General features: G+C 49.5%; 1 protein-coding gene across 2 annotated transcripts in view; it reads right to left on the bottom strand.

Annotated features, from left to right (window-relative positions):
- Nucleotides 1-5077: 5077 nt before the first annotated feature.
- Nucleotides 5078-21490, bottom strand: part of SCRN1 (secernin 1) — a 60165-nt gene continuing 43752 nt past the window's right edge. For both annotated transcript variants that reach the window (XM_053897655.1, XM_053897654.1), the window contains exons 5-8: nt 20556-20750; nt 17679-17844; nt 8627-8807; nt 5078-6256 (exon numbers count right to left, since the gene is read on the bottom strand). In XM_053897655.1, coding sequence (XP_053753630.1) covers nt 6098-6256; nt 8627-8807; nt 17679-17844; nt 20556-20750 — 701 coding nt within the window. In that variant the 3' untranslated portion in view covers nt 5078-6097. The remainder of the gene's footprint in view (nt 6257-8626; nt 8808-17678; nt 17845-20555; nt 20751-21490) is intronic.

Consider the following 21490-nt stretch of genomic DNA (forward strand, 5'->3'; position numbering starts at 1 on the left):
CTTCAAAGCCATGGGCTGCAGAGGTGAAGAAGCTGTCGTTTTAGGCACCTCTGATAGACTTAAGGGTGGGAAAGGTGGTACCTAGAAGGGTGAGGGAAGCAGCTTCATAGGAAGGGCTGTGGACTCCAGAAGCAAGATCTGAATTCTTAACACCGCATCCCAGAGTTTTGGGCGTCCTTCATCAACCTGTTCTGTTATAGGTTGAATGATGTCTTCCAGAAATCCATATGGAGGAGTCCTCGCTCCCTCATCTCTGGTATTGATGGGGGAATCAGGTAGCAGATGTAGCTACTGAAGATAAGGGGGTACCGAAGCAGGGCGGGTCCTAATCCAGTATGAGCGGTGTCCTTGTAATAACAGCAACGTGGACACAGACACATACACTGGGAGAACGCTGTGTGAAGACGAAGACGGAGACTGGGGCGATGCTGCAGGCCAAGAAATGCCAAATGACCCCCAGCAAACCCCCAGAAGCCAGGGCGGAGGCACAGGACAGATTCCCCCTCACAGCCCTCCGAGGGAACCCCACCCTCACCGACACCCGGGTTTTGGGTGTCTCACCTCCAGAACTGTGGGACAATAAACTTCCGTTGTTTAAGCCACCCGGTTCGTGGTGGCTTTGTTACAGCAGCCGTAGCAAACTAATACGTGCTCTGTCACCTTGGAGCTTCGCAGGACAATGTCGCGTTTGTGGGGAAGACGAGAGTTGGAGATACAGGTTAAAGAGCCAGTAGTCCCTTGTATCAACGAGGCAGTCATCTACTCTGACCTTGACACAGGTCACCTTGTGACCGTGACTAAGTCCTATTTTCGCAAACAAGACACTCAGTTGCTTTTTGCCTGTCACGGCGGAGACCAAATCATGGAAGCAACCTGGCATTTCTAGGTCGCAAGAGTGGAGAGAGCTGGCCTTCCTCTTACGTGGCATCGTTTCCTCTTTCGGGGCTGCTCTGGCTTTAGCCTTGAAGATGCTCGGCACAGAAGGCGGCAGCCGTTCTAACGAGCTCGACTTCCGTTTCTAGTGTGGTTTTGTTGAATTGTGGTAAAATATGCGTCAGGGAAACTTACCGCCATAACCACGTTTAAGTGCACAGCTCAGGGACGCCTTGGGGGGGCTCAGTCGGTTAAGCGTCCAGCTTTTGATCTCAGCTCAGGTCATGATCTCACGGTTCGTGAGACCGTGCCCTGCAGCGGGCTCGGCACTGACAGAGCTTGGGATTCTCTCTCTCCCTCTCTCTCTGCCCCTCCCCTGTTCATATTGTCTCTCAAAATAAATAAATAACCTTAAAAAAAAAACTAAATTAAATTACACTAAAACACTCTACCTCTCAGACAACAATCCTCATTCCCCAGCCCCTGGCAGCCGCCCTTCTACTTCCTGGCTCTGTGAGTTAACTGCTCTTGGGACCTCACGTAAGTGGAATCATACGATATTTGCCTTCTTTTTTTTTTTTTAACGTTTATTTATTTTTGAGACAGAGAGAGACAGAGCATAAACAGGGGAGGGGCAGAGAGAGGGAGACACAGAATCCGAAACAGGCTCCAGGCTCCGAGCTGTCAGCACAGAGCCCGACGCGGGGCTCGAACTCACGGACCGCGAGATCACGACCTGAGCCGAAGTCGGCCGCTCAACCGACTGAGCCACCCAGGCGCCCCAATGTTTGCCTTTTTGACACTGGCTTGTTTCACTCAGAATAATCTCAGTGGATACTCACATTGCTTCCACACCGTGGCTACTGGACGTAATGTTGCTGCTGTGAACACGGGCGTAAGAGTACCTCAGACCCGGATTTCAGGTCTTTGGGGCATATGCCCAGAAGCAGAATTGCTTGGTTATATGCTAATCCAATTTTTCCGATTCTTTGAGGAACTGCCATACTGCTTTCCACAGCGGTTGCACCATTTTTTATGGCCAACAGTACCATACAGGGTTCCAATGTCTGAGCATCCTCACTGACACTTATTTTCTGCTTTTTGATGGTAGCCAACCCAATGGGTTGTGCTTTTGTGTTTATTTGCAAAGAGTGAAGTTACTCACCAAACAGTATACCATGTTGGAAACACTGAGCTGACTGGGTTTGATGACGAGTCCGGTCAGAAAAACACATCCCCCTTCATACATTTTTCTCTTTTGTGACCGATGCCCACATTTATTCATGAAACACAAGGACATTAATTTCAGTATTTTTTTTTTATTGTATGCTTGATGTATTTAGAGACAATTCCAAGGGCAAGCACTGGATAGGGAAGTTATCTGGTTTGTTGATATTTGTACAAAAGGCTGTTAAGACTACACGGTTGGTTCCCACTGCAGGAAACAGAAAGATTTTCTTTGTTAGTATTCCCTGCCAATAGCATTTTCCAGCTCACACATGGAACTTCTCACAGCACGATTGCAAACACATACGTAATGCATTCCCATGAGAAATCTGCAGGTGACATCTCGGAATGTTGGGAGTCGGTCAGATACAGCACGTTTGGCACAAACCGTAGGAGGAGAGCTGGGGCTTGGGACCGTGCAGAATGAAACGCCACAGCCACAGGGAGGCACAGGGTGGTCCTGGGACAGCAGATGCATGTGACCTGCCACCCCACCCCTTCCGTACGGGAACGGCCAGCCAGGGGGCTCCCCCCCCCCCTCCTTCCTCCGTGTGCTTCCTTCCTAAACCTGCGAGCTCAGCTGAAGACCTCCCCGACAAATGACTTGACTGTTCTTTAGTCAAGGATGCAGTGAGTGGTTTCATTGCAGACACATTGGTCCCACCCGGCTTCCCTGCTGGGGCCGGCCAGAGCTGTGTGACACCTGTACCAGTGCAGGATGACATAAGTTAGGGAGCAAAGTAGTTTGCCTGGTTGGCAATTCTTTTTTTTATACCTAGCAATTCACCCAATAGTGAAGGAACTTCACTGCTAGTATCTACTAGGCACACACCTGCTCTGTTAGCCTGTAAGGAAAACCGTCTAATAAGAACACTGTGTCTTATGTTATTGGGCACTAAAGAATCACCAGAATTTCAAGTATATGCTTATTCTACTGAAAGTTCCAAACCACCTCCAAGAAGGAAGAGTACTACCTCTGCTTCGCTAATTTACTTTTACTGGAGCCTCTGCTCCCTTAGAGGATGAGGGCTGTCTTCATCTACGGCAATGCCATCTACTAGACAAGACTAAGCGGCTTATGGTTGGTTACGGGGCATGGGATTGGGGGAGAAATTCCATCCTTTACAGCCATGTCTTCTTGCTGCACAAAGCACGCACACCTCCCCCGTCCAAGTCTTAAGGGACACACAAATGGTTCTTTCAGGAAGCTATTTACACACTGACCTTTAACCATTGTTTTCTTAGTTCCTCTTGAATATTCATTTTCTCCATATTGCCTTTAGAAAAGCAATCCCTGGTCAAGAATTCATCCATGTAATGATAAGCATTTTTCAAAAGCGGGGTCTGTTTGGAGAATTTAAAAAGACACATACCTTCCCCCAACAGCCTGTTCAAAATCCAAGAACGAATTTCAAGCAGTGGACGTAAGTAGAAAGAAGTCACTAGAAGGGGGTCCAGCCACATCAACAGATTCTCTACTCTCTTCTCGTCTTTCTCCACACCGCCCAAATGCGCAAAGAATTCACCCACGCTATTATTGGGGGTTTGACTGTACATAGACCCCCTCTGTGCCTGACAGAAGTGTCCCAGCCTCCGTTGAACTTCTTGCCCGGCCTAGCCATGGAGGGCTGCCATGGCCCATGGTGGCCCAAGACTGGGGCACCACAATTGTGATGCACACCATTAGCCCAGACAATTCTCATTTAGGGTTGGCCCTTCTTTGAGACGCTGGACAAAGGTCAGTGTCCCCTAAGAGAAGTAGCCATTGTATTTCCCACTTCATGGTGGTTAGGAAATCACATAGACTGGCTGGCCCACAATAATGTTTGGCCCATAATAATGAAAGCGGACCCCCGTGTAATTTATTCTCACCAGACTTCTTTTGGTAAACCCCAAATCACCTTGGGTATCTCAGGCACGTCAGGTCTGATGAGATGTTTCTATAATAGGTAGAGGTGAAACCACCTGGTGAAATCTTGGGGTGGCTTAACACATCCCCTTGTTTTAAATAACCACCTAGCAGGTGGACTTGGGCGGGGTGAGGCACCGAAAACGTCACCTCCAAACCTCCCCCTCCCCCAACTTAGCACCTGTAGACAGATGCTCTGAGAATGGCTGCTCCATCTACCAGAAGACCCTGAGTTCGTCACCCGTGAAAGCCCTGATTGGGTCACGGCAGCTACGAGCCGCCACGAATGGCCGTGTTGACCCTGTCAGCTCTCAAACGTCCCTCCCATCTCCCACCGCTTGTCGTCTGTGATTTTACGTACAGAACTCACAAAACTGCCGGACCAAAAGCTCGTGGTGCCTTTATACCTACACCCTTGGAGGGGAGCTGGTAGAGAAACCAGCTGTGTCCCGATAAAACCCGTGACCCTCCGCGTCCGCATCTGTGTGTGAGACCCACGTCCCCTCCGGCCCTTATTGCCTGTCGTGCACCGCTGTCGGTGCAGAGTCCCGAACCCAAGGTCACTTCGAAGATTACTGACACTCCCAGTATTTCCACTTGCAAATTCCTACCAGTGACGGAGCACGACGGGGCCCCAGCGGCGGGGGTGAGGCTGGAATAGTGGGGCTGCCCTTCTTCCAGGAGCTGCTGACCCGCATATACGTCCCTTCGTCATCTCTGCCCCCTGTCCATCTCCGGAGTGGGTGAGAGTTTCGCTAGCTGGAGGGGAGCCCCCCTACCCTTGCCCCCGCGGCTGCCTTCGCCGTGAGGGCAGCTACCAGGTCACGGGGCACGAGGAACAAAGAAAGGGAGGGCCAGGGAGAGCCAGGTGCATCGTACACAGCCTTGTGGGATATAACAAGCCGGGCAGGAAGGCTGGGGGTTGGATCGCTACCCTGCGGCGACCTGCTTCTGCCTCCATCTGCCACCTCCTTGCCCTCTGTCTCCCCGATGCCCGGCCCATCTGGTCTTCCTCACATGCTCTTCTGTGCTCTGGTGGTAAGTCAAATACTTCGTGTGAACGCGACACTGGAAACAAATCAGTTTAATTAAAGTCTCCGCTGAGATAATGTAGTCGCTGCTCGGATTCCAGCTACTTTAGCTAGCATCTGAACAGCCAACGGTCTCTCCTTTTCTCTCCCTCATTAGTGGAGAGATACGCAGCTTTGGGGGGGGGGGGGGGCGAACCACGCCACAGGGCCATTTAATTAATCCCGGAGTAGATGGCCATAACCAGGCCCGAAATCGTTTCTACGCAAGGCCAAGGGGTGGGCGTGCTGCTGTACAGCGAGAGCCTCGGGCCTTTGGGGAGAGCCACGTGGGGATGTGGGGAGGCCACGCGCATGGCTGCCTCGGAATCTCCAACACGGGCAGTTCTAGCTAACTCCGCTAACCAGCTCTCCCGTGCTCAGGAGCCGTCTGTGGGTCCACTGCGCACAAGCGCAGCAGACAGAGGACAGGCCCCTTAGAACCACGAGAATCAGGATGAGCTGCGACTAGAGAGGAGCCCCCTTTGTTCCTTCCCATTGGTTGTGTCCTTCAGCAGACACATCTGCAGACGTTCTGCACGACGGGCTTGCACTCGTGTGAAGGGGAGGCCGGGAAGCTTCCCGCTCAAGTTCACACACAAAAGCCCCGGGCCTTTTGGTAACCTGAAAGGAACCATTACTGAAAGAAAGACTAAGACTTCAATAGATTTTGCTTTTCTTACACACTCAGCACTGTGGAGCCCCCGTGAAGGCCTGACAAATGCTCGTCCTCCGTGAGAAGGCTAGTGTGTCCACGGTCACTGAAATACAACGATAGCAGCTGAACATCCACAAGTAGTCACACAATCGAAAGACAGGCAAATGGATACACGTTACACTGCAAAGGGGGAGCTACGTTGTAGAAGAAGGGGACGTTGCTGGGATTGAGGGCAGAACACAAGAGTGTGACTTTCACACGTCTGAACTTTCTCGTTTTACTCAAACAGGAGAGTGGTTTGTTTTGCTGGTAATTTAGTAAGGTGGGAACGTTTAAATAAGAAGGGGAGAGGGAATGCTTACTTCACTTAAAGAACTTAATCTCAGTGTCAACACAGTCATAGAAAAGATCGCCCACTTCAGTGGGGTCCAGAGGGTCAGAGCTGGTCAGAATTTCTTCCATGGCTTCCAGGCCTTGCTTCTCTAGTTCCAGCATGGTCTTCCTCAGCTTGCGACCTTGCTCCTGAGGAAGGGCGGGGAACAGCGAGAGTCACTACGATGGACAAGAAAGCCTCTCAGGGGCCTACCCACCCCATTCGATCTGTTTCCCCAGGGCTGCCGCAGGGATCATTCTACAATGCCAGTGCGGTTATGGTACTGCTCTGCTTGGCATACCTACCTCCTCACTGCCTTTAGGATAAAATCCAGACTCTTGAGTGATATTCAGGAAAGGCCTTTTGTAACCTGAGTACGAGGCTCTTGCTTGCCTCACCTCCCGCCAGGCCCCCCAGAGTCTCCCTTTCTCTTTAGCCAAACTGAATTAATTGCATTCTTCCAACCCATGATACTCCACCTTGCCCTTCCTCGGCACTTGGTCAACAGGCACCCATCTCCGGGCCTCTTTGAACCTTTCCTCTGGGCTCCCTGTCCGTGCCTTTACTTCTGCCGTGGTTGTTCTCTTCCTGTCCTGTAAGGGTCTGTCTACTTGCCCGTGTCCCCCATTAGACCACGATCTCCCGGGAGTGAGAACTGGGCTCATCACCAGGCTTCAATGCCTGGGACACAGGAGGCATGGGACACAGGAGGCACCCCCAGTAAATGTTTGCTGAATGGACAAACGATCAGTGAATAAACACGTGCCGTGTCCATCGCCCGACGTACTTTCTTCTGAGCTGCTGAGATTGCTTCTTCCACTCGCTTAGAGTGTGGGACAGTGAAAAGCTTCCATTTGCCCAGTTAGTCCCAGAATGGAGAAGCCGCCGTCAGCAGCCGTCCCCCACTTTCTAACACGGCCTTGACGCAAAGCAACGGTCATGTCTCAATGTCAGAGCCCACCCACCCTCGTCCGTCTCATCTCCGTGGCATTTTGTGCAGAAGGGCTCAAACACACGCCCCTCTCTCCCTCCGCCTTCTAGTTGCCAGAGAGCCCCGAAACGACGCACCGAGTGGCATTTTCACTCCGGGCTTACTGTCATCCACCTGGAAGACAGGCACTGCTGGGAACCGCAATAGACAGCCCCGGACAAAAGTCAGTGCGGTGGAGCGGAAGCACTCACGGTTCCACGGAAACATCCGGCAGGGAAGACGGAGGTGAAAACACCAGGTGACTCTGACATGTCAAAATGGACATTTCTGTGGCACGGAAGTGCAAAGCCTTTGGACGGTGAGACTGCCCTTCTCTGAGATGCTTTCTGAAATCCCTTGGGTTTACTGCTGATGGCACCCTTCTTTCTATGTTTTTTATATAGTCCACCATGCCAAGCACAAGAAAAAAAGCTCACCCGGTCCACGCAAATGCAAAGCCGATTTCCCTACAAGGTGTCCCTTTCTTCAGGACAAACTAGACTCATTGCAAGTTGGCAAATACATGCTTGGGAAGTAGATGGGCGTCTAACTGCCACGTTCCTTCCCCTTCCCTTCAGCAAAACGGAGTCTTGGATTTTATACGCAACCCATCACTAGTGGCTGCTGTGGGCATATACTGGGTGTAGGTCTCGTTTGAATTGATGTCTTGTAACTTTATTTGCCAAAGCTTTGCGGGGAGGGGTGGGTGAGCTGCACCTTGGAGAATAACTTTTTTTAAAAACTAGGAACCTGGGGCGTCTGGGTGGCTCAGTCAGTTGAGCGTCTGACTCTTGATTTTGGCTCATGATCCCAGGGTCGTGGGATCAAGTCCTGTGGAGGGCTCCAAGCTGAGTGTGCAGCCTGCTTGAGGTTCTCTCTCTCTTTCTCCCTCTCCCCTGCTCGTGTACACACTCTCTCAGATAAAAATTGAATTCAATTTAAAAAACTAGGACTTTGAGAATCTTTTTTGAAAAACTCTTTTAAAATTATAGTAACATACGCATAACACAACGTTTGCCATTGCAGCCATTTTTAGGTGTACAAGGTCAGTGGCATAAGGACATTCGCACTACTGTGCACCGTCCCCGTCCCCCCCCCCCCCCCCGGTCTGTCTACAGAACTTTTTTGAAGGATTACTTTTTTTTTTTAAACAACACATGATTGCGTCTTTAAGGTATTGCCATCTCGTACCAACGTTTTACCCCCAAAAGTACACAAAGAATTTTAGACAGCAGGAAAGCAATTACCCCCACCAGAACTGCACACATCTATTATTCCCAGGGAACATCCCCAGGGAAACAGTAAACGAAAGAGGGATATTCCCAGCCCACTGAGTGCTAGGACAACATTAGACGTGGAGGCTTCATTTCGTTACGTTTCAGGGGACTGGCCAGAAAAGTGAACAGCAGCCTTCTAGGAAGGCCTCAGGTCCCCGGGTTTCTGGAAGGAGGCGTACAGGCAAGGAGGGAAACGATGTGCGGGATTAACGCCTTCCTGCCTCCTCGAGCGCAGACCGCACCCCCCTCCGCCAGCCCACCCCTAGGCTCACCTGGTCACTTTCGATGACAGCGCGTGCCCACTGGTGGGCCTTGTAGAGCTCGTGCCGGCGATCTGGCTTCTCCTGGAACCGAGGCTCCTTTTTGGCAGGGTCGTCGTCCCCAAAACAGGGAGATTGTGCTTTGGGGACAAGTTTCACATCATCCACAAAGATGAAGGGCTTGAATATGGACCTGGAGGGAAAGGAGAGGTGCTTCAGCCCAACTGAGCTTGAGGCGTGAGGACATCAGAGGCTGTCCTTTCATTAGGCCATCGCTTCCTGAGCCAGCTCCTGGCGGCTGGCGGGTGGGGGCCGAGACAGACACAACTGCGTATTTTAGTAAATATTTTAGTAAAGCTGTCATTTGCCAGCTGCAAGTTCTTCTATGAGCAGCAAGGAGACATCAAAACAGACTTGCTTTGTTCCTGGAAGAACATTTGGGAGGCCCCTTTCGGCTGTACAAAGTAAGGCGAACGGACGCGTGGCGTTTGGAGAAAAGGGTGCAACGGGCCATCCATCTAGGCTGAAAGGAGTCTGCCTTTCTCTACCCTGGGGCAGCACCTGCAATAACAATAGGAGAGAGAGGGCTACAAACACGCCCCCAGGTGTACGGGTCGGATCCGGGTTATTTTCTCTCCTCTACGCCGGTGCCCTGGCCACCATGCTTCGAGTGGGTTAGCAGTGAGCTGGGATATTGACTCCTTCAGCCCTGAGGTGGCGGGGCTCGAGGCGGCCAGGGAAGCCCTGCCAGTGTGCCACACAAACACGTTCAGGTGCGCCACAGTCTGAAAAGAACTGGGAACCGGGGACCCTGGCTCCCCGAATTGTGTCCTTGGACCCGGGGCTTCGGCATCACCCTCAGGCCCCGCCCCCATCCTGCTGAATCAGGATGTGCGCGTCAACAAGGTCCCCAGGGGATTGGCGATAGACCAAGTCTGAGGAGCAGGGCTACAGGGACAACAGGACGGGCTCTTCCCCCATCTGAAGCACCCCCCCCCTCCAACCACCCCACGCCCGCTATCTGGAGGTAGAATGTTCTGTGAAACTTCTCGTAAGCCAAAATGGTACAGAGCAAAGAAGCAGTTACCATTTCATAAGAGCGAGAAGCCTCTTGGGATTTCTTTCGGTTAGTGAAAACAGGTACTGTACTAACGCACGTCTTTCGTAAAAGGGACGTGGCAGAAAAAGAACTTGCGGATAGCGGGGGAGATCTGTCATGAGAAGTAACCTCTTAGGTTAGTTCCCTGAGGAGGTCACGGGAAAGAGGGCTCAAGAGAGTCAAGACACAGAACTCACTCTGCAAGACCGGGCTCAGGCTAAGTTGATTTGATTATTACAAGCAGCGAGACCTTCATACTCCAAGCTGGGGAAGTGGGGTGGGCCTGGTTAAGGATGGGCACCAGGTACCCTGTTCATGGACCCCCCCCTCCCCAGGACATGGGGGGGCTGCCTTTCATAGAGGGACCACGAAGTGCCACCTCCTACAGCCTCTTGAACATCCATGGGTCGTTGGCCCTTCTACCGAATGCTCAATACAATGCTGCATTATCCAATTAGTCATTCAGTTGATTCTGCAAAAGGGCTGCAGGGTGAGGGGTCCCAGGAAAAGGGTAACAGACGGGGAAGGGTGGGGAAGCGGGAGGAAAACGGGGGGGAGCAAAGAGTCCGGCACAGACATGGCTTCTGGGGCCTTCTGGTCTCTTACAACACAGCGGCCTCACAGGAGGCAAGCATCCCATCCTTCAGGACCCGATAGCACAAGGGGTTCCTGAAAAGTTGGCGCCCATCGTGCCGCCTGCCAGCAGACGTTGATCTGCAGCCTCCTGGCCCGGCGCAGAGACCCTTCTGTGGGACCCTGGCTCTGAGGCTCCTGCTGTGCAGCCCCAAGCCCACACAGTTCACGTCTTCTGGGCCGCAGGGTCTGTGCCGTGGCCAGAAAGGGTCAGAGTCGTGACCTCCACAGGCTTACGCTGGGCAATGAGGTGGCCAGGCTCAGTCACTGGGAGGGCGTTACTTTACATCTCAGGACCATTCTGACGCGGTGGCCCCGTGGGCGAGAGCCACGGTTCTGGGGGGCCAGGAGGGGCACAGTCTGGTATCACTCGTCGGGCTGAGCACGGATCCCAGATCTGCCTGACTCATGACAGCAGCGGCGGGGCACTGGGCTGGGCCTCAGAATGAGGGTACGCGACTCCTCTCTACTCTGACCAGCTGTGGGGGCACTCGTGCTCCCTGTCTCTGATTGGGACTAAAATGATCTCGAAGTTCCCTTCCAGCTTCCAAACCTATAAATTTCTATTTGTATGTCATGCAGTTCATGAACTTGTGACTCTGACTTCAAGACGTTCATGCTGGGGCACTTGGGTGGCTCAGTCGGTTGAGCATCTGACTTTGGCTCAGGTCACGATCTTACGGTTCGTGAGTTCGAGCCCCGCATTGGGCTCGTTGCTGTCAACACAGAGCCTGCTTCAGATCCCTTGTCCACTTCTCTCTCTCTCTGCCCCTCCCCTGCGCTCTCTCTCTGTCTCTCTCTCTCGGATCCTCTGTCCTCCTCTCTCCCTCTCAGGCCCTCCCCTGCGCGCTCTCTCTCTCTCTCTCAAAAATAAACATTAAAAACAAGAAGTTCATGCTAAGCACAGTCATGGTCTTTTGCATCCAATACATAGGATAACAGTGTAGTAAAAATCAGAACATTCCAGTTGATGGAACTGCCAACCCACTCCACCTCAATAAAGGTGCCCAGTGGCTTTTCTAAAGCAAGAAAGTACCGTATGTTTACTAGTTATCCCATCTATCAGTTTTCTTTCTCAAAATAAATAACAAATACGATGGAATTCCCATAATACTCTAATGCAGCCAAAGCTCTCCAAGGATTTTTCCCCCAAAGTCTGTAAGGAAGTCAGCACCCTCAACTGCTACAAACATGAAGCACAGATTTGTCGAGTGGTTAAAGGGAGAGTTTTTGAGACTGAATAAATAAAAAACTACTGCTGATAACAAATTGCAATAACACTAATAATTATTTAAACCTGAATGTGGGAATTATAATTCGGGGTTTATTTGTGCCTATGTATCCAAAAAAAGCAGAATGTGGGTAACTCAGTGGTTCCCAAACCTTCTGATTTCTTGCCAAGCCTTATAAAAAAATCACACGAACGATACAAATAGGTGAGGAGAATTTCTGACATTTTCCCACACTTGAAGTTCAGATCGAGGGGGGTGCCTGGGTGGCTCAGGCGGTTAAGCTTCCAACTTCGTTTCAGGTCATGTTTTACAGTTCGTGAGTTTGAGCCCTGCATCGGGCTCTGTACTGGTGGTTCGGCGCTTGCTTGAGATTCTCTCTCTCTCCGTCTCTCTCTCTCTTCCCCTTCCCCACTTTCTCTCTCTCTCTCTCTCAAAAATAAACTTTTTTTTTAAAAGCCCAGATGGTAGCTTCTTAAATGCCACTTCATCAAATGTATGCTAAGTAACGACCCGGACATTAAATGACTTGACCAAGGTCACATATGCAGCCAGCGGCAAAGCTGAAACTGTCATCTGAGTCACAAGGCACACCCCTCCCAGGCCACCGGGACAGGGCAGGGCACACTTTGTCACACTTGTGGAACCCTCCCAGAGTGTCCCAGGGATGGCCCTGACGTGAGGCACACCTGAGAGGGCTCCAGAAAGCTGGTTCAAAGAAGCCTCCTAACCCGGAATTCACCCCGGGTCACTTGGCCCCTGCATTGCGTGCCGTGACACGAACACAGGATAATAGGCCCAAAAGGGGAAAGTGCTTCCGGCGGCAAAGAGTCTCCCATCAGCTGGTTAGTGAGGAGGTTTAAGGCCGGCTGAGCGACTCTACAGGGACAATCCACCGTCAGGAGGGACGATTAAAGGAAGCCATGAGCGACATAAAGGAAACCGTATGACCACGACCCTCAGCTCTCCCTGAGACAAATCTAAGGCATGGTCTGATGACAGGGACCAGAGCGTGCTCTCCCACGCTCTGTCTCAGAAGTCTGCAGAATCTTAGCCTTCGAGCCCAGAGACCTGCTCCCTGGGAGGCGTCCTGGCCTCATCTGTCCCTTTTGTCTTCCAGAATCTTGTGACGCACGCGCCGAGCCAGTGTAAAAAATGTTTCCCTGTCATTTGTTTTCTCATTTGGCAAGAGAGCATAATTACCATGGAAACCCCTGACGTTTTATAGCGTGTCATAACTTTCAAAGTGCTTGCATTCAGTTCTCCTAGTACCCCTATTTTTCTATTCGCTCACTTTTCTATTCTATCCATACAACACGCAAATACGTGTTGAGTAATGATTGAGTACCCGTCACCATTCTAGATACTAGGGACACAGCAATGAACAAGGCAGGGAAAACATTTCCATCCCATTTTACAGATGAGAAGACTGAGGCTCACAGCAGCTAAGTGTTGGGTCCAAAGGCATATTCCTAGTAAGTGGCAGACGGAGAACTAAATTCAGGTCTTCTAAACTGAGGTCAGTTTTCCGCCCACGACCTCACACCATTATATTAACCTTCTGTTGGTTCTTCATACACACTGTGCAGAAAAATAAAACCCTTTTGGTGCTTTGGGATTTTATCATCAGTGGCCAGCCGGCACTTCTGACCTCAAATATGGCTCTATCCTTAGGAAGGTGCAGAAACTCCCCAAGCCACTCAGCCAGGCTTATCCCGTGCCCTGGAGTCCCCCAGATCCACTGAGGGGAGTCTGGCACAGAGCGGGGCAGCACAAGGCTCCTGCGTGGGTGAATCTCCTAAACGTTCAACCAAGCTCAAAATAACCCAAAATAACCAGTTTTCTCTCAATTGCAGGTGTCTCTTGAATGGGTCGCTCCAGCTTCACTGTCGGTCACTTTAATCACACGATCTCAGCCGCATCTGGCTGAGGGCAGGACCTATCAGTGAAGGGCCTTTCTATTTTAAAGGGAAAGAGAACTCGTACATTTGGGGCATAGGATGAGCTTCGGGCTGGATCCAGATGTTCTGGAAGGTTGTGAGGTCAAAGGGCAGAAGAGAGGAATCTGGTGCTGTACGCATTCAGAGTGAAATTGACGGGGGTGCTATTTCACACGGGGCCCTCACCTCTGGGTACGTCTCTGCTGGCTGTTCCCTGAACAGTACCAGGGATCGTATTTACCTACGCGGCCGCGTCTAAGGTTTGTTAAGTGTTATCTCCACCAACAGACAGGCCGCTCGTCACTACATTTGAATTAACCAGATGAAACAGTCTCAGTTGACTCAGCTTAGCCTCTCAAACTTAGCACACTGGGAGAAGAGAAGGAAACACACACACACACACACACACACACACACACACACCAGGTCCCCTGCAACTCCCCAGCTATTTGCCGCTAGTTAAATTAGGCCCAACATCCCATTTTCCTAGAATTTCTTCCCTATTTTCTGTTTCCTGGGCCGAAGTCCACAGCCTCATACAATGAGAGAAATGGGTTGGGACACAGCCTTCTGATATTTAAAATGGAAAAATTTTTTAATTTTCTCCCCCTCTTGGTTTCTCCATCCTGTACACCGAGTGGACTTTCTGTGGGCTTTCTCAGATGTGGGGGCCTCTTGGCGATGTGCCGGCTTGGCAACCGTATCTGAAAAAAATAAGCCCCGATCCATGGCGTCTGCCGGCTTCTGTGGTGTGAACATGCCCACTGTGACCCGTGTCACGTTACCAGTGTGACGTCACTGAACACAGGGTTGGGAAGAGACGTACCTGCTCGGCTCTCACGGGCTCCAGGACCCCGAATTTCACAGTCTCAGTGTGCTAAGGTACCTCTCTCCCCTTTCCCTCTCCAATTCTTCACATCAGTGAGGCTTTGGCAAGTGCCAGCTTCCACGAAGGAAACGGCTTCCAAAGGTCAGAACCAGAGCACTGAAGTCAGTCGCTGTCACCACGTGGATAACTGAGGCACCAGCTGACTCAACGGAATATTAATAGGACAGAATCTGCCTCCTCAATAAAATTAATTAAAGGTCTTTTGCATCTCCCTCTTTAGCTCTCAAACTCTGACTTTTGCACCTCCATCCAGCCCTCAAACTTGCACAGAACCTGGTCCATCCTGGAAGGGGCGGAGAAAGAGGAAAAGAGCGCGAGAACAAGTTATTTCCAGAGAAGGATCTGTAATGAGTCCACCGAGCAAAGGGCAGAGACGTGTCGAAGCAGACAGAGCAACAGTCAGATGGTGTCCTTTGGTTCCGAACATTAATTGGGAGGGATAAAGAACACAGTCCCGCTCTTAAATCATAATCTTTCGCGAGCCCCCTGCTTTGAAATGATTTCCTGAAAACATCTCTCTACTGTTTCCAGCGTCAGCAGAAGCCAGCTAAAATTTCCCCCATTTACTACCTAAAAACCCAAGAGGAGGTAATTATGCTTCCTGCTGACAAAATAGAAAATGTTAAACATGCCCAATTACAGAGAAACACTGAAATGGTGAATAGGAGAAAAGACTCTGTGACAGTTCTAACAGTCACAGTAGGAAACGCAGCTCCCTTAGCCCTGAAAGAAAAAATGAATGCCTTAATCTTCTTTAAGGTCTTTTCAATTAATTTAACCATGAATAACTTTCTTTTAAAATTACTTGAAATCTTCCAGATTAAATATAAGCAGGCTATTTCCCAGCCCATTTTTAGAACCGTACTGGGCCATGTACTTCAGTCTAGGAAATGGCATTCCTTTCTGTTAGTGTCCTGGCCTCACACAGCCCCGTCTTCTAAGCACAGCTGGGGCCGGTGCCTGAGACATCAGGAGCAAGGCGGGTACTTCAGGCCTTCCTCAGCTCAACCCACTCCTTCAAAGGCTCCTGCCCACTAAAGAACACGGCAGGGCATTCTAGTCACTCTACAGAAGGGCTCTAAGTGCCCATGTGTACCCCTGTGGTGCGGCACAGAGCGCTCCCAAGAGGCAGCTGAGCCACCAGCGTTCGGGGCAAGCTAAGTCGGAGTCCATGAAGGGAGGTCCAGACAACAGGGAGAGGAAGGACGAGCCCCAGAGCTGGTGGATGGACAAGAGGGCGGGAGCAGGGCCATCCATGAGAGCAAGCATCCAGAGCTTTGAGATAAGGTCAAAAGGAAGCAGCCGGGTCAACCAGGAGTGCACCCTGGGAGGCCGACTGGAATACCATGGAGAGGAGGTTCACCGTGGGAGGCCATGAGAGGGTGGCCAGGCTTGTTTACTGGAAGAGTGGGGGGTGGGGGCTGGCGGGCAGAGGAGAGATGGAAACATAATCTACAACAGGGTACCGTTTCATGGCTCTCTGCATGCGTCCATGCTGTCTCTCTACCCAAAAAGTCATTCCTGCTTTTCATTCCTAACAAACTCTTCCTCTTCCCACAATGCCCGGCGCGCAAGAGATCCTTCCTCAGTGAAGCGTGCTCCTTCATCATCTCCTCCAAGCCACCTGTTACCTTGCATACACTTCATCCCTAATACCCAATCAGCATGATATCTGGTACACAGTAGGTGCTTCATACATGCTTGTTGAATGAATAAATGAGTGGACGAAAAACTAGGAATAGCTTATACTGAATTTAATAGTCAGGTCCTGCTAGAAGGATCTACTGATATTGGCAGTAATTTACAAGTAAGTCCGACAGGTCAGGAGAGGTACTCGGCTTTTCCCCTGAGTCATCTAAGAAACCATCCCTAGCTAGACACCATCATTGTCTTCTATTCCTGAAACAGTAAGAGGAGAATAAATATGTTTAGCTGAAAAGGGAATGAAATTGAACAGCTGCAGATTTCCTGATAGCAGTCAAAGATCTGACACCCGATATACAAACAATGATGAGTGTTTTCAGCCAAGAGAACCCCTAAAAAATACCACTGAAACTATCAGAATAGGACATCTTCATGGTTTTCCAGGCTGAGGGTCAGTCTTGACCTGACACATTCGTAAGCCCACCTTAAAGATTCTGATACAACAGGTTTGGGTCAAGGCACCTGTATTTTTCAAAAACTCCAAGTGCTTCTGATAATGAACTGAATTAGAAACCGCTGGAAAGCTGTGTCTAAGCCACTGATGCCATGACTTGCAGTGTATGTGACCGAACGTTACCAGGGAGTGGGGCTGCTGTCTGCCTGGCAAATCAGAGATAGTCTTAATAAAAGAAAAGTTAAGCCTACTGTCTATTTACTTGGATTATCTCCTTTAATCCTCCCCACAAGCATACGAAGTAGGAGCTGACATTATCCCCAGGACCCCCGGTCTGTACAGCACACTGAAGCTTACAGAGGTTAAGTAACTTACCAGCCACTCAGTGAGAGAGATGGAACTCAAAATCCTGACAGGTGATTCTAGAGGCTGGGTTCTTAAACACTGGGCAGTACAATGCCTTTGCTGAACGTAGGCAGAAAGCAACTCCCTAAAACACAATGTCTTACAAAGTGGTCAGTGCCCGGAGGCGCCTGGTGGCTCAGTCGGTTAAGCGTCCGACTTTGGCTCAGGTCATGACCTCGCGGTTCATGAGTTCGAGCCCCGCGTTGGGCTCTGTGCTGACAGCTCAGAGCCTGGAGCCTGCTTCCGATTCTGTGTCTCCCTCTCTCTCTGCCCCTCCCCTGCTCACGCTCTGTCTCTCTCTGTCTCAAAAAGAAATAAAACATTAAAAAAAATTTAAAAAAAAAAAAAAAGAAGTGGTCAGTGCCCTTGACGTTGCCTCAATCTGCATTGCCTCCGGGCTATTTGGTCCTCTAACTTACAGGAACTGATTGTTTTGATCAATCTTGGGCATTCCTGCATCTGTCTCACTGTGTGTTATGTATGTTTGCATCCCTCATGCATGTTTGCACAACGCCTGGCCCATGATATCAACTCAATAAATATCGGTTGAATTTAAACCAATTTGATTCCACGGATGTCATAAAAATGATATGACTCCAGCCAAGAACTCCCCTTTGTCAAAGCTCTTTGTGCTGCATTGGCCACGTTGGGGCCGACTGAAAAATGTGACTCGGCTATAGAAAGAGAGGTGCAGGGACGCAGCGCGTGCGCATTGGATGAGCTTTCGAGGAGCACATACTTCCTGCCAGCACGGCTGTGTCTCAAACAAACCTGGAAGGATCTGGGGTCCCAGTGAAGTAGTGAATGCACGGCGAGCTTCTATTCTGAGGCAGAACAGACACTACACTGGCTGTGGTAAGGAAGGACTCGGAATCTATACAGACTCCACTGGCTTTATCCCGTAAGATGTCAATCATAGTCTGCACAGTGATGCTTTCTGTAAAGAAAAAAAAAAAAAAAAGAGAAAGAGAGAGAGAGAGAGAAGCTTTAATAGCGGCAAGTTGTTAACCAAAATCCATTTGTTCCTTTTCTTCTTAGTTACAGAACCCTGGACTATAACTGCCCAGCTACAGACTATGTTTCCCAGCTTCCCTTGTGGCTCGGGCGGGGTCACATGATAAATCCCGACCAGTGGGAGAAGAAATGCTACGTGCAACTTCCTCGTCACCTCCATACAAAGGACGGTTCGCCCTTCACTTTGTTTGCCCCTCTTTCTGCTGCCCAGGACATGCCCGCAAGTCGGACCACAGGCTTCCGGAAGTCAAACGTCGCGTATGGCTGTCCTCTGGTGCCGGGTAACCCACCAGCCCTGGACTGGCCGTATACATCTAGACCATAACACGGGAGAAAAATAAGCTTCCATTTTCTCGAAGCCATATTATTTTGGAGTCTCCTTGCGCTAAGTAGCACTTAGCAATTTCTCAACCAGTACAGTATGCAATAGAACGATATCCATAGGAAAGTATTTGCAGTCTATGCACAATCCACTAAGCAAGTTCTCTCATACACACTTGCTGGTTACAGTCAGCACTGTATTTGGAGAATGACCTGTCTGCAGTGGGAAAGAGACACACAGAGAAATATTCAGAACATTCACAGCCATTTTGAGTACTGGCTCTGACTTCAGATAAATGCGTAAACAACTCCTTGGCTACAAAGGACCCCGGTTTTACGTTTTCTCCCTCTGATCATGATTCGTTAAAACACTATTCTTTCCGTCTATGTTCACATAGATGGAATCAAAGCGTCACATAAAGAAGAGGTGCCTTAAACTTCACTAACACAACTCACGTCCTCTTTGTACATTTCCAATTGTAATATGCCATACCTAAAAGGATTAATAAAGCCTTGATTTCTTCAACTACCCGGTGTTAAACATTTTTCATTGTCTTACGAATGAGTTTATTGATTTAAATCAGGACCCAGTCGGTTGATAACAGCTGAAATCTCTTTTGACCTCTGCTTCTCACTTTATCCCCTTGCATTTTATTTGTGGGGCCATTTCTCCTGTAGAGTTTCCCACAGTCTGCACTTTGCAGACAGCAGCCCCTGGTGTTACTTAGTATGTCCTCCCATCCTCTGCATTTCCTGTAAACCCGTAGCTAGGTCCAGAGGCTTCATCAGATTTAGATTTGATGTTCTGGCAAGACTGCTTCATACATGGTATTATATACTTTTATCAAGCTGGGTTTGTTTTTTTGTTAACTTTTGGAGTTTTTTTTTTTGAAGTTCCCATTTTTTATTTATTTTTTAATTTTTTTTTAACGTTTATTTATTTTTGAGACAGAGAGAGAGAGAGAGCATGAATGGGGGAGGGGCAGAGAGAGAGGGAGACACAGAATCAGAAGCAGGCTCCAGGCTCTGAGCCATCAGCCCAGAGCCCGACACGGGGATCGAACTCACGGACCACGAGATCGTGACCTGAGCTGAAGTCGGACGCTTAACCGACTGAGCCACCCAGGCGCCCCATGAAGTTCCCATTTTAAAATGGATCACTGTCCTACCTTCCTACCCTTAATACATTAAGTTCTACAGCCAAAGTCGTGACATGTTCTTCTACGTTAAGCATCGGCAAGCTTTTTCTTTTTTTTTTTTTTTTATTTATTTTTGGGACAGAGAGAGACAGAGCATGAACGGGGGAGGGGCAGAGAGAGAGGGAGACACAGAATCGGAAACAGGCTCCAGGCTCCGAGCCATCAGCTCAGAGCCTGACGTGGGGCTCGAACTCACAGACCGCGAGATCGTGACCTGGCTGAAGTCGGATGCTTAACCGACTGCGCCACCCAGGCGCCCCGGCAAGCTTTTTCTTAAAGAACCAGACAGTAAATATTTCAGGCTTATGGGCCCCACCACCTTGCTGTAACTTACCTGTCGCAACTCTGCAACTATGCCAATATGGCATGGAAGCAGTCATAACCAGCACCTAGATAAATGTGCACGGCTGTGTTCCAGTAAAATTTTATTTGCAAAATAGGGGATTGCCAACAGGTCCCAGTCTGTTGACCCCTGTTCTAAATGATCACAGGTCTAACTTACAAAACGCATGTATCACTGGCAACTATAAAATGTGGCCTCAGTGGTTTACTTGGAAGGGCTTCCGCTCGGGCACAGAAGTAATAAGCTATCCAGTCACCACGTTTGCCTCAACATGGATTCTGATTAAGTCAACAGCTAGGTGCGAGATAGAGGGTTCGGGAAGAGAATTCAGAACAACAGTTCCAACTCAACAAATGTTCACGGAGCAAAAGACTATAATGGACACCACGAGGGGATCCCAGTATGAGTGAAAGACAGCTCCCTGCCCTCCAGGCTCAGCAGGCCACTGAGAAAGGAAAATACAGGAAGACAAGGCAATGAGTGAAACGCTGAGGTAGAAGGAAGGCTACAGTAAGTTATCACGAAGACAAGCACAATGACTTGAATCAGAAGGAGGAAAAACCCTCGTGGATGAGGAAGCATCCTGTAACAATAGATATACGTCATCCTGCCTGCACATCAGGGACATCAACACAAGTTCGTCTCTATGTACAAGGTCCGTTCTCATTTCCACCTCCTTGCTCACCCCCCGAAGTTCAGACAAGTTCTCTGAAACACAGCTGCAAGACAACAGGCATGAGAGGGAGAATCGTAAGGGATATACTAACTCACCTTCTTTCTTTTCTAAGCTGTCTTTGCCTGCACAGCAGTCTAGGTGGTCATCAGCCGGAGAAAAAACTTCGGAAAAATTGAACTCGTCCTCTCCCGTCCACCAGCCTTGACTCTGAGCATAACTCCTGAGCTCAGGATGCTGCGCGTCTATCTTAGTGGTGAGCGAAAGCTGATTGCAAATACACTTCACTCCCTCTGTAGAGAGTGCAAAGTCCGGTTAGCTGGAAAGATACTTAGAAGGACTTAATCAAGAAATGGAAATTTACAGCGAATCCCTTCTCTGCGATTCGACTTTAGAGAGAGGAAATGACTCTATTTTTGAAGAGAGAAACACAATCCTTGGTCCTCTTGTAAGAAGACCTCCCAGAAGGTTTGACCAGTCCTGACCGGGCACTACCACATTTTAAAGGAGCAATGGTCGCTGGATCTAAAATTCACACTCGGAAGGAAACCTGTGCAGCTCTCATTAGGGCTAAATAAACCCTAGGCATCTATTAACGATAGGAAAAATGAAAGGTTTCTTGAAAGAGACATGACGCGACTTACAAGACTTATGAACATCACAACTATAGCCCTGCTTCTTCCCCAATTTAGGCTTCCTCCACTTGAAGGAACACTTTACACCTCCACCCTCTGCCCAAGTAACATCACTTTTGGAAAATACAAAGATGGCACCTCTTCATTCAACTTTTTTTTTTCCAGGTCCCAACATTTAGAAAAACACAGTGGCACTGATACTGAATTGTTTTAAAAGAACGGAATGTACCTGCGAATATACGTCTCTGAGGATATCAGTATGAGCGTGTGTGTGTGTGTGTGTGTGTGTGTGTGTGTGTGTCCATGCGTGTACGTGTATATGAGTGCAGAAATTCTATGGGAATTTTTTTCTCATAAAAATATAAGTGCAGCTAAAAGAGTCTAGAGTCGGGAGCGCA

This window comes from Panthera pardus, unplaced genomic scaffold, assembly GCF_024362965.1.
Source record: "Panthera pardus isolate Hobbes unplaced genomic scaffold, ASM2436296v1 HiC_scaffold_8, whole genome shotgun sequence".
Classification (NCBI taxonomy): domain Eukaryota; kingdom Metazoa; phylum Chordata; class Mammalia; order Carnivora; family Felidae; genus Panthera; species Panthera pardus.